Source organism: Phoenix dactylifera, chromosome 4 (assembly GCF_051530095.1).
Source record: "Phoenix dactylifera cultivar Ajwa chromosome 4, Ajwa_hap1_PhDact_Kaust_v1.1, whole genome shotgun sequence".
Taxonomy (NCBI): Eukaryota; Viridiplantae; Streptophyta; class Magnoliopsida; order Arecales; family Arecaceae; genus Phoenix; species Phoenix dactylifera.
The window spans coordinates 4,459,156-4,472,921 of record NC_143193.1 but is presented as its reverse complement, the minus strand read 5'-3'; the positions used below and the strand labels follow the sequence as shown (position 1 = coordinate 4,472,921).

The following is a 13,766-nucleotide window of genomic DNA, read 5'->3' as shown; positions in this document are numbered from 1 at the left end:
ACAATTGGAAGAGCTTCTAAGATCACTCATGACCCATGAGTTGACCATGAAGCAAAATTCAGAAGAAGATGTCAAGAAAAAGAAAACCATTGCCCTGAAGTCCACGACTCCAAAACAAAATATTGAATCAAAAGAGTCTCATGAAGAGGAGGAATATGACGAAGAAGGAATGGCTATGCTCGCGAAGAAATTCAGAAAATTCATGAGAGGGAAGAAAAAATTTCACAAAAGGAAGCCTTTCCTCAAAGGCAGCTCAAGCAAGGAAAAGAAAAAGGACAAAGAGAAAGAAAAAGAAGTGCCAATTTGCTATGAGTGTAACAAGCCCGGGCATTTCAAGATAGATTGCCCAAAATTGAAATGGATGGCAAGAAAACTCAAAAAGAAGATTCTCATAGCTGAATAGAGTGAAAGTGAGAAGTCAAGTTCGGAAAAGAAAGATCAGCAAGACACGGCTCAAATCTGCTACATGGCCAACGAAGATGAGGTAGATTCTGAACTTGAGTGTGATTTTACAGTAGAAGAATTACATGATGCATTTTTAGATCTTATGGAAGAGCACAAGAAGCTAATTAATAAAAATAAAGTTTTAAAAGATGAAAATCAATCTCTTATAAAAGAAAAGCTGAAACTATCTAATGACTTTAAAACATTAAGTAAGAAGTTCACTAATAAAACTAAAAATCTAATTACTGAAAATTTTAAACTAAAAAAAGATGCAGAAAAATATAAATCCTTAGTAGACAAGTTTACACTTAGCTCAATTAAATTAAATATGATTTTTGATAGTTAAAAAGCTGCGTATGATAAAGCAGGATTAGGATATAAAACAAATAGAAAGTAAAAATACTTAAGAATATATTTATAAAAGTCAAAAATAAAAATATAACTTGTCATTATTGCAATATAGTAGGACACAAAGCATACGAATGTAATTTTAGAAAATTCAACTATAACAAATTGAGTGAAAAGAGCAAACTAAAATACAAAAAAACTTGGGTTCCAAAAGGAACATCAAACACTAACCCTAAAGGACCCAACATAGTTTGGATACCTAAAGTACATCCTTGATTTTGATTGCAGGTGTGTCTTACAGCCAATGACAAGAATAGACGTTGGTATCTAGATAGCGGCTGTTCAAAACACATGACAGATGACATAGAGCAATTTGTCACCTTGGAATCTAAGGATGGTGGAGTGGTAACCTATGGAGACAATGGAAAAGGACATATCATTGGAAAGGATAAAATTCGTATCACTCCATCTACTTTTATAGAAAATATTTTATTGGTTAATAGTTTGAAACATAACTTACTTAGCATAAGTCAATTTTGTGATAAAAGTCTTAAAGTTTCATTTGAAGCTTCAGTATGCATAATCACAAATCCTAAAGATAATAGCATAGTATTCATTGGACATAGGCATGGAAACATTTATATGATAGATCTTGATGACTTAGCCAAAAAAAATGGGTTATGCTTAATCACAAATGAAAAGAAAAAAAATGAAACAAGTTGGCTATGGCATCATAGACTAGGACATGCTAGTATGAACTTAATATCAAAACTAGTCAAAAAGGATTTGATAAGAGATGTGCCAAAATTAATTTTTGAAAAAGACAAAATCTGTGGACCATGTCAATTAGAAAAACAAACAAGATTATCTTTCAAATCAAAGAATGTAGTGTCAACCACTAGGTCTTTTGAACTCATTCCCATGGATCTATTTGGACCTACTAGAACAACAAGTCCAGGAGGAAAAAAGTATGGACAAGTAATAGTGAATGATTTCTCAAGATAAACATGGGTTTCGTTTCTTGCACATAAGAATGAAGCATTTCCAGCATTTTTGAAATATTATAAAAATGTTATAACTGAAAAAAATTTCACCTTAGTTGCTATTCGAAGTGATCATGGAACTGAATTTGAAAATCAACATTTTGAAGAATTCTGTAATGAAAACGATATTTCTCATCAATTTTCAGAACCTAGAACGCCTCAACAAAATGGGGTTGTTGAAAGAAAAAATAGGACTTTGGCAGAATGGCTCGCACTATATGTGAGTCAAATCTTCCAAAGTACTTTTGGGCTGAAGCTATAAATACAGCTTGCCATATTTTAAATCGCGTTTTAATTCGTCCGATTACAAAGAAAACTCTCTATGAACTTTGGAAGAATAAGAAACCAACTGCTAAATATTTTAGAGGTAAGAACTCGATCCTCTCTAAGAAATTTGAATGATTATCTTGCTTTTGTTTCACAAATAGAACCTAAAAATTATGAAGAAGCTGAGCATGACATAAATTGGATTAATGTCATGCAAGAAGAATTAAATCAATTTAGAAAGAGTAATGTATGGACATTAACTAAAAGACCAAAGCATAATTCTGTAATTGGAATAAAATGGGTCTTTAGAAATAAGTTAGATAAAAATGGAGTAGTTACAAGAAATAAAGCTAGACTTGTAGCTAAGGGATACATTCAAGAAGAAGGGATAGATTTTGAAGAAACATTTGCTCCCGTAGCTAGATTAGAAGCTATTAGACTACTTCTAGTATTTGCATGCTTTATGGATTTCAAACTATATCAAATGGATGTAAAAAGTGTCTTCTTAAATGGTTATATAGAAGAGGAAGTGTATGTAGAGTAACCCCCTAGTTTTGAAAGTCATGAATTTCCTAATCATGTGTTTAGATTGCACAAGGCACTATACGAATTAAAACAAGCACCTAGGGCATGGTATGACCGACTAAGTAAATTTCTGTTAAATAATGATTTTAGTAGAGAAAACGTAGATAAAACACTTTTCCTTAAGAAAAAAGACAAAAATCTGCTAGTGGTACAAAACTACAAATATATGTAGATGACATCATATTCGGTGCCACTAATGATAGTCTTTGTAAAGAGTTTGCTGAATTAATGCAAGGAGAGTTCAAGATGAGTATGATGGGAGAACTTAATTTCTTTCTCGGATTAGAAATCAAGCAAACTAAGGAAGAAATTTTTATTCATCAAACTAAGTATACAAAAGAAATACTAAAGAAGTTTGGAAATGAAAATCACAAGGAAATAGGTACTCCAATGAACCCCACCAGTAAGCTAGACAAAGATGAGAAAAGAAAAAGTATAGATATGAAACTCTATAGAGGCTTAATTGGATCTTTGCTTTACCTTACTGCTAGTAGGCCTGACATAGTGTTTAGTGTAGGAATATGTGCTATATACCAGTCAGACCCTAAGGAATCCCATCTAAGTGCTGTCAAAAGAATTCTTAGATATCTAAGAGGAACCACAAACATAGGGTTATGGTACTCTAGAGATTTTTGTCTTAATTTGCTTGCATACTCTGATGCAGATTTTACTGGATGCAAATTAGATAGGAAGAGCACTAGTGGGACATGTCAATTCTTAGAAAACAATTTAGTATTATGGTTTAGTAAAAAGCAGAATTCAGTAGTATTGTCGACGGCTGAGGCCGAATACATCGCTACCGGGAGTTGTTGTGCCCAAGTACTATGGCTCAAGCAACAACTAGAGGACTATGGAATCAAACTTGACAAAATTCCTATAAAATGTGATAACACTAGTGTCATCAATCTCACTAAAAATCCGGTTCAGCACTCTAAGGCAAAGCATATTGAAATTAGGTATCACTTCATCAGAAATCATGTGCAAAATGAGAATGTATGTATTGAGCATGTGTGTACCGAGAAACAATTAGCTGATATATTTACAAAACTTCTAAGTGAATATAGATTCTGCATGCTTAGAAGAGAATTAGGCATATGTGATCCCTTTGATTAAAAAAAAGGGGGGGAGAAAAAAGTTGTTTCATGATACGCTCCTCCCATTTTGTAAATTCCATGAAATATTGATAAGATTATTAATTTATAGATTCCTTACACATATATCAATGTCTCATAAAGATTTGTTAAGGATCAGAAAGAAGGAAGAATATAAAAAAAAAAAATTGGAGCCTGAACCGGGGCCGACCCGAGCCTAAAGTGGGGTCGACCCCTCCTTGAGTCGACCCAAGCAAAACTTGGGGTCGACCCAACGGCGAGACCCCCGTTTTTAAAAGAGAGCCGTGAGCTACATTAGGGCATCACTGTTCTTTGTACCCTCCCATAAACTAATTTTTTTGCTCTCCAATACCCCCCAATCACTTCCAAACAGTGGTTGATCGTTCTCCCAAGTCGTTAGATCAAGTTCTAAGGAAGGATTTGGTGAAAATGGGACCCAAATGAGCGGTGGCCAAGCGCGCCGGAAGAGTATCACGCCCAACCATTGTAGGGGAGCATCCTAGAGAGTCTCTACAGTGCCTCCACGATCTGAGCCACGTGCGGAGCCTCCTCCACCTCCTTCCCCTTCAGTTCAACTTGCTAAGTATGCGGGGAGACCGGTTACTACGGGTAGAAGGATTCACTTCGAGTTTTTGGATCAAGAAGGATTTCGATTGGGTGGTTGGATCCAACAACAAGAGTAGGAGTATCTTTGCTCCCTAGATTTAAAGACCTATCCGGGTTTAGTTCGTGAGTTTTATGCCTTTCTACGGGTCGGTCCAAGGGGGCTTGTGTCCGAGGTTCGTGGAGCTCGAGTTCATGTTTCTGAGGAAAGCCTAGGATAGCTGCTTCATCTTCCCTGTGAGGATGCCACACCAGACAAACCAGAGCACAAGATTAGAGCTCTACAGCTGATTTTAGAAAGAGATGACATTGATTACTCAAACAATTTGATAGCAAGCTCTTTATCAGCTGAAATGAGGTTGTTGCATAACTTCATAGGTCGGATATTGTTTCCGAAGAGCGGGAGATTCGACCATGTGTCTGAGCATGATCTAGCTATTATGGAGCATGTTATTCAGGGTATTTTCCTGAATCTTCCAACCATGATGATCAGGCAGATGCGTGAGGTCGTATTCAGATCGAGAGCCTCCTTGCCATACAGTATGGTACTCACCTTGATATTCAGTCATCATGACATTTGTGTAGAGCGAGAGATATCCAGGAACTTGTTATTTACCAACACCTATACTGCACATTCCCTTGTGCGCATGGGTTATGAGAAGGTGAATGGTCAGTGGGTGCGTAGAGGTGCAGGGGCACATGCACCAGAGCCTGGAGACTCCATTTCTGAGCCTGAGGTACCTCTTGACCACCCTTCGACACATGCAAAGGCACATGCAGAGGCAGGACCCTCATCATCCACACCTACATGATATATAGAGGAATATTGGAGTAGGATGACTAAACTTGTATCAACTCAAGTGAGGGGTCTCTCCGATAGCATGTTGGGTAGGATGGACAGTATGACGGCTAAGATTAGAGGATTATCTGCTCAGCTGATAGGTCACACGGACTGGATGACAGCTTTACAGAGAGAGAGAGTTTCATGGTCCTTCGGGAGCTCGAGTAGCTGAGTCAGAGGTCTCGGCACAGAGCCAGCCAGCTCATAGGGCTCACAGACCCTCACAATCATATCAGCCCAGACCTCCTCTCGCCACATATGCTAGGAGATCTAGAGCCAGATCCCAGCCCTTGGATGCCTCTAGGCCTACTGATAGCACTGCAGGGACTCATCTAGATTAGTGCCTAGAGACACTCTAGATATCTATGTATCTTGCTTTCTATTGTTTGAAAATGATGTTATCTTATTTGGCTCATTAGAACATTGTAATTTTGACTCTTATGAAATGCAATGTCTAATTATGTTTTATGATCTTTGTCATTGAAATACTTTTCATCCATATATTACATATTCTTTTAATGATGACAAAAAGGGGAGAACTAAGAGAAGAGAGAAATTGCAGCATAGGGGAGAAGCAAGAGAAGTTGGAATATATGCATCCTTAACCAAAGCTAAATTTAAAAAAAATAAAAATAATAATAAAAAAATATATTTACTTAAAGGGGGAGAGATATATATATAACAATAAAAAAAAAAACTGCACTCTAAAATCTCTAAATAAGAAGATTTGAAGTTTAATCAAAAATTCTAAATTAATGGCACATACGACACTTGCTTCGATACATAGCTTGAAACTCTTGCATTGGTACAAATTCTTGAAGTCTTATCTTTAATAAAATACAAGAGTAAGGGGGAGCAAAACTAAACTTCAATTGGCATAAATTTGGATTAGAAAGGGAGAGCTTTTGGTTGGCACATCCTGTAACTTAGAAAATTCTGAATTTTCAGCCTTTAAAGCATTTTCTAAACTTTAAACCGTAATTCATATATTAATGCCAACTTAAGGATACTCAATATTTTGTAATCATCAAAAAGGGGAAGATTGAGGATGATAATGTTATTTCGATGATTAACACAACAATTGAGGGAATATCAAATTAACAACACAGTTTAACTTGATACATCACTAAGGAATGCCACACCCTCGATACATTCACGATACATTGAGAAAATGAGATCAAGACGACTCTCAATGATTAACAACGAGATAAAATATGTAGTAGAAAATGATAGAAAGCTTTTAAATCTATTTCGGCAAAGTTTCAAGTCAAGTATACTCTTCAGGGCAAAATTGTAGTTTTCATTGTTAAGGGTATGAAGCTCTATCGTGCCATACACTCAAAATTATTTGAAATATGTTCTATTGATCCTATGAACTATTCTAACCTTAAGATGCAGAAAATTGTGACCCTGGCACGTTTTGGGACGATCTGGCACATCCTTGCAAAAATGGCACAGATGAACAGTAACTGAGGCCGACCCCAAGAGAGGAGCCGACCCCAACTTGCAACCTCAAAGAAAACAATTCTCTGGAATTTACTGAGAGGACCGACCTCAAGTTTCCTTGAGCCGACCCCAGGTGGAGCCAACCCCAGGAAGACTTGAGCCGACCCCAAGAGAACATGAGCCGACCTCAGGATGAGCGTTCAAAAAAAAAAAAAAGTATCTCTGAAATTCCTGAGAGGGCCGACCCCAATGGAGCTTGGGTCGACCCCACTGTAGCATGGGTCGACCCAAAGAAAGCATGAATCGACCCCAGTGAAAACAGTCAGAAAAACAAGACTCTATGGTTCATGAAAAGGTCGACCCCACTGTAGCAGGGGCCGACCCCAGAGAAGTTCGAGTCGACCCCAAAGCTGATGAACAGTAACTTGAGCTGACCCCAGAAAAGCTTGGGTCGACCCCAGCACGAGTGACAGCCCAACGGCTAGTTCTACAGAAGTCCTTTTTGAGCTCCCAACGGCTAATTTTTCAATTCAAACAGTTAGGGAGTGACCAATAGAGGTTGGAGAGGTATTTAAGAAACACTATTCATCAAAGAAAAATATCTTTTGACATTAAAAAAGAATATTCAAGAGCAAACCCTAGAAAAGAAAGCCTCATTCAATTGCTTCATCAAAAAAAGGCCAAAAGAAAGTTATTGAGCAGTTTCAAAGAGTCATCCATAGCTCCACCAATCCTTGTGAAGTGAAGCAAGCTTGACAAAGAAGAGAATAGCTCATCCAAAGCTATAAAGTATAAACATTCTCTAAACTCTTCTTTATAGTTTATAATTGTTTTATTTGCTCTCTTAGGAGCTCTCTTTTGTTACTTATTAATCTTGTTGTAAAATTAGTTGGTAAGTCCGTAAAACCAACATTGTAGGTTGTTGATGAGCCCGCAAAACCAACGTAGGTTATTGCTGATCCCAGAAAACTAAAGTATAAAGGTTTTTGGATTGTGAGCCCGGAAAACAATTCAACTGTAATCCGCGGGATTATAGTGAATTCCCAAGGGGACGCTTGGGGAGTGGACGTAGGTGCTTAGGAGAGCACCGAATCACTATATTTCTTATGTGTTTGTATTGTGTGCCTTTCTAATTTCACCACACACACTCAATTAATATTAGCTAAACTATCCATTCATCTATCAATTTGATTAAGGGATTAAAAATTTAGAAAACCCAATTCACTCCCCCCCCCCTCTTGGCTTGTCACCTAGGGCAACATTCTCAATGATGTCCAGACACGTATTTGGCCATTGGATCCCCAAAATTTTACGTTAACAACCAAGATGGGCCATCCTCATGATTGAATGATTGATGGCTGATTTGGCATCTCCAGTTCTTTAGTCATGATTAATGAATCATTCAGTTCATCATCTGACAAGGTTGAACATAGGGACTTTGAAAACATGACTAAATAGAATGTTCAATAACAACCACTAGATTCACAAAATAGTTGAATTTCTAGATTCACTCTTGCAAGAAAAACGATAGTTGGTTCCTTGTTAGGTGCTCATTTGATAGATCTATGAAAGCCTGATTTCCATGTTCTCGTTGCCAAATAAGTCCTTGAACATAGGATCCTCAATTTGCAAACTGTTGAGTTGTTGACCATGGGATCTTTAGCTTCATCAGTCATATGCTTGTTATGGATCCTTCATCACCAACAAAACTGACAAAAAGGTTGTTATCTCGCTAAGCATCCTCAAAAATTCCCTCAAATATGTCTAAAGTTTTTTTGAGACAACCCTAGAGAGATACATGTGCAATAAATAAAAGAATAGCAGTATAATAAAACTTAAAACTCTAAATCTAAAGACTCATCAAAGGTCAAACCCTAAATTTCTAGCTCAACCCATGCTCTTTTACTACAAGGACTTATTTTCTACGAATTATTGCATAAGGGTTTTTACCATCACTTACTTTCGGTATCTCTTGAGCAAAATCTCAATCTAAAATCCACCTCAAGGGGTGCCAATACTATTGTTGTGAAAAGGCTCATATATAGTATTATGTAAATATAATACAAATTCATGTATTATAACATGTTAAAAGTGAGAAATGATAATCTATTGCAATTGAACATGTTAGATGATCGCCCTCTATTAGAGTATTGTTTCATAGTTTCGAGCTTTATAACAAATGCCACATAAGTTAGATACCAAAATGAGTATGATAATAAACAAATGCTATATATGAAGGATTATTTACTAAGTTTTCATGATTATGTGCAAGATTAACTTCTGTATGATGTCAAAAATATGTTTTCCAACAAAGCTAGACAGAAAAAACGTCATCATTAACAACATTACACACGCATGCATGCAACCAAGTTAATTTATACTATAATATCTGAACACAAGACCAACTGGAGATAAGTGTTAACAAATAATATTTAAATAATAGTTTGAGATAAGAAATAAGAATTACAATGCAACTTGTCTCATATTGAAATTTATCGAAGAACATATAACATGGATATGAAAAAAGAATCTATAGAAAGAATTTGCACGATATTATTAAGAAGAGTGCAAGAACAAGTGTTGCTGATGTTATGATATTGCTCTGCTTCCTAATATTCCATGTTTAGCAAAATTCTTCTGATAAATTATGACTTATCTTTCCCACAGACTTTGTATGTTCAACATTTTTGCAACAGATAAATTCAGTAGCCAGTAACCACTGCAGAAGAAGTACATTACTGCAATAATATAATGAAACCAAATATTCATACTTAAAGCTTAAAATAAAGCTGAATCTTTCAAACCAACAACCAGAGCTTTTGAAGAATCTTCCATGTCAACAGAGCAGAGGAAATAGGTAGAACTACTTTAAATATGTGCCAGTTTAATGCATACATGCTTGTTAGCTTTAAGATGAAATTTAAGCTTGAGCAAAATGTTACAAAATGTTGTGGTGTTAGAGAGGAAAAGGAGAGACCCAAAATTCCATTCAGCACAGGCATAAGGACCAATACGAAGATGAAGATATAGCCCTTGGGATCCAATCAACTTCGCAAACTTCACAATATCATATCTTCCTTTGAAGTCATACTGGAAGAAAATATCAAAGGTAAGAATAAGCTAGCCCAAGATCATCGTGCAAAAATGCAATTTATGGCAATCCAAAAAGTGAACAGTACCTGACCTCTAGTTGGCTCATGCCCATTCCAAAATACATAAGTTTGTATGACATCTGCCCCACCCTCCTTGCTCTTAGCAATCAGACCAGGCCACATCTGATACCATCCACAATGTACAAGACTTACAGAAACTCAAAATGATTCTAGCAAGTCGAAAATGCAAGTATTTTACTAACCTGTAGCTAATATTATATGACATGAAACCAGAAGAGCAAAGATGAAAGAAACAAAAAATAACATTATTTATCAAACATGACAGCAGGCCAGGCAAATGATGGAAGTCTGACATGATCAGTGCCAAAAGATGGTCTGACGAAGCAAACTTCACAGAATCATGAGTTACTTTTTTCTTTCTTGCCTTTCCCTTTTTTTTTTACTTGGATAGGTTGATGATTCAACTATATACTGGTATAAGGATGGTTCCCTCTTCTTCAAGATAGGAGATGGAAGTCAGAAGTAATTTAAGTTGGATGAGAGCCAAAAAGAACGCTCAATATGGGCACCACATTACCAACTGGCTTATCTTAGCCGGTTGGCACCTCTCTTCTAAGCTGAAAGATCCCAAGTTCAACTCGAAATGCTGGCACTCCCGCTGTATTCCCCAAAAAGAAGTGACTTTGAGCAACCTGAAGGGACTTTAAGCCTTAGTCCCTCACAGGCCCACATACATGTTTTCATTAAAAGATACATAAAATTTCAGTTATGGAGGATGAAGAAAAAGAATTCCACGGATCCAAGTTAATGAAGACTTTTGAAATAGTGGGAAATAGATTTTCCAGCTTCCATACTACGCTGCTTGGACATGCATCCTAAAGCAGCTGCAGTGAACAACATCCAATTTTGGACAACTAGAGGGCGACTATCCTCGTTGACCTTTTCCTGTGATAAATGCAAGGTGTGCAGATAAGTACAGTGCTAGCTCTGGTTCCATTTCTACCTTACCAATCTTTACTCTTTTTTATATTAACCTCCGAAAATGTACAAGGAGAATTCAGACATTAAAGCTTGGACCTTTCTGAGAAATTAGCAACAACACAACACATTACAATCAATTCTAATAACTACCACATAAAAACACAAACAAAAAATCTAAAGATTCACTAGAGTATGTCTAACTCCATCAACGTATTCAATTTTCGATCATGAACAAGATGTCCTAAACGATCGGTAAAAATTCTGGACATTGGGATGGAAGCAATGGAGATGATACCTCAGGTGTGGCTCGAGGATAGTGAATTCCGGCGGAGATGAGCATCCGGCGCTTGCCACTGATGAGGAGAGCGCGGTGATCGTAGCTCACGTTGAAGGGCTCGAAGAACGCGGCGGAGACCACCGCCAGCTGTACCGCCACCGCGACGGCGAAGAGCCCCTGGCCGCTTCGAAACCCTAACATCTATCCTTCGGCTCTCGGCTCCTCTCTTCTTCGAAGAACCGACCGGAAGCGAGAGAAATCTATAGAGAAAAAGATGAGATTGGAGGAGAGCTTGGAGACGCTCGCCCGCAGTGAAAGCGACCGAGTACCAGTTGACGGGATTTTGTGGGAAATTCGGAGAGAAGAGGTTAGTTTTAGAATCGAGGAGGAATATCTTTGCATGAAACTCCTTGGCATAGTTTGAATTGTCTGACGGGCCCTTTGTCTTGTTGACAGTTTGCTGTTAGATTGCAAATTAATCCTTCGATATTATATTTGGATAATAATCCTGTGCCGGGCGTAGACAGAAAAGGCTGATGGTAAATGATTTTAGAGCACAGGTGAGGTGACCGAGTTGGCACAGGATGAGCGCAAATATGGAAATAGGCATCTATTGCTTAGTGAGCAGGTTGGTAAAAATTATGGCTTTTTTCAAACTATTTATGTGTACTGAAAGGTGAACAGGGCCATAAATTGGGTTGTCTTCTTTGCTACTCATCATTCAGAAGAAGTTTTTTTAGGAAAGTTATATATCTATCTCTCCTCTTCTCCATCTCGGTATTGTTGGATATACTTATGCAAGAGTTGTGCAAGCGGATATTGTACTTAAAAAAAATAATTTTAGAGGAAATTACACAAACCATCCTCAAAGTTTGAGATAATTATATATTCAAATGTTTGAGAAATCCGCAATGTCGCCTCTAAACTCGTCGAGGCATGTGGATGTCATCTTCTTCTCACCATGAGATTTTCAATCACGATTAACCTATCATTTGAGAGGGAGAGAGAGAGAGAGGGTGACGAACACAAACGAAGGTAGTGTTGGCGACTCGGTAAGAAGGGATCGAGCCGATCTACGCACGAGCAAGATTGGTATTATCAGATTTGATGCCTTTCTTGCACTCTCACCGTAGTCTGAGATTCTAAGCATTTATCTTTGAGCCCTTGTTCGGCTTTTCCACTTCGATTTGAGAGGTAAACATTGATTTCTCTCATACTTTTAGCAATTTATTTATAATTTTTGAGTTTTTGGTTGGTCTTTAGTAGAATTTTGGAGAATTTGTATGTTTTTTGGATGGAATTATGGTAGATCTATGATTTTAGATATTTTTTGTGTCATTCCTTTATGAAAATTATCAAAGTTCAGATTTTGTAGCTAGATGTTTGGGTTTTTAGGCATTCTGATAACTTTTTCTAGAGATTCTCTTAATGAATTTTCATAAGGATCTAGATTTTTTTTGGAGAGAAATTTTATATGAATCTTTTTAAACATTTTGGTTTTTTTTCCTTTGGAGATCTTTTTTGATTTTTGATGATTAGTAGCAAAAATTTCTTATACATTTGTTTTCAAGTTTTAGCACCACTCTTAGTTGAGATTTCTATTGCAAGTTAATAGTCTTAATAGAGGATATCTGTTATTCAATTAGTTAATTAACATGAGTTGGTTGTTAGCCTTATATGCTTGACTGATGGCAAGAGTAGTACTACAAATAGTTTGATTATCGCTAGATTGCAAAGGGGTCCTCAAATGCTCTCTAAGTCTACCAATGTTTGGAAAGATTTTTAGACAATCATAGACAATTCAGTTTAGCATTTGATGCTATGTACAAAAGACTATAGAATCAGCATACACATTGTTTACACCACATTCGTGTCCAGACCGTGTTATGCTTCTAACCTAAAATCGCGAGCCAGGGTCATGGCGACTGCTGCATTTTTCTGAAAAACCACAAGCATGCAAAGTATTCCAACAAGATATCAAATGCATCACTGCAAAAAAAAATAATAAAGTATAAAAATTAATTAATTAACAAAACCAACTAACAAATAGAATTCTAGGGTTTGGCATCAATTTACTTCAAAATCTATAAAAAGATTCTATTAGCAATACTAAATATAAACTACATCAACATTGTTGAATCTCACTTCTATTCTCACTCCCAAGTAATACCCGTATCTGCAATTAATTCTCTGAATCTACGAGGAAAGAGGAATAATAATCTCGTCAGCCCAGTAAATAATAAATATCTTAATTAGATAATTCAAGTAATATCACAAAATATAATATTCAAATACAAATACCATGATTTACAATAATAATATAATCAATTTATTTCCAAAATATAAATTCAACAAATCAAATTCTTTCGGATATATATATATATATATATAACCAATAATTTGATTCGAAACAAATCATATTCAACTCAGTAACATTTAATTATGGCCACACTTATACCCTTTGGTTAGATCAGAAACAGAAATAGAACCGCACTTATTTTCTACGGAATGGATCAAAATACCATACTTATACCTAATGGCGTAAACCAGAATATCATATTTATACCTTGTTTGCGGGTCAAAAACATAATAATAAGCTCAATAATAGTTGCACTGCCAATACGTAACTCCTCGTGCGTAGGATTCATAACATAGTCAAGCTAGAGGTTAAAATTGATACATATCAAGCTATTTTTATAAAGCAAC

General features: G+C 36.5%; 1 protein-coding gene across 3 annotated transcripts in view; it reads right to left on the bottom strand.

Moving 5' to 3' along the window:
• BGAL9 (beta galactosidase 9) overlaps nt 1–11,477 on the bottom strand; it is a 42,467-nt gene extending 30,990 nt beyond the window's left edge. The window contains exons 1-3 of one of the 3 annotated variants that reach the window (XM_039133826.3): nt 11,079–11,477; nt 9,869–9,964; nt 9,667–9,779 (exon numbers count right to left, since the gene is read on the bottom strand). In XM_039133826.3, coding sequence (XP_038989754.3) covers nt 9,667–9,779; nt 9,869–9,964; nt 11,079–11,261 — 392 coding nt within the window. In that variant the 5' untranslated portion in view covers nt 11,262–11,477. The remainder of the gene's footprint in view (nt 1–9,666; nt 9,780–9,868; nt 9,965–11,078) is intronic. The other 2 variants (XM_088719652.2, XM_039133827.3) reach the window with 2 other exon arrangements.
• Nucleotides 11,478–13,766: the final 2,289 nt, after the last annotated feature.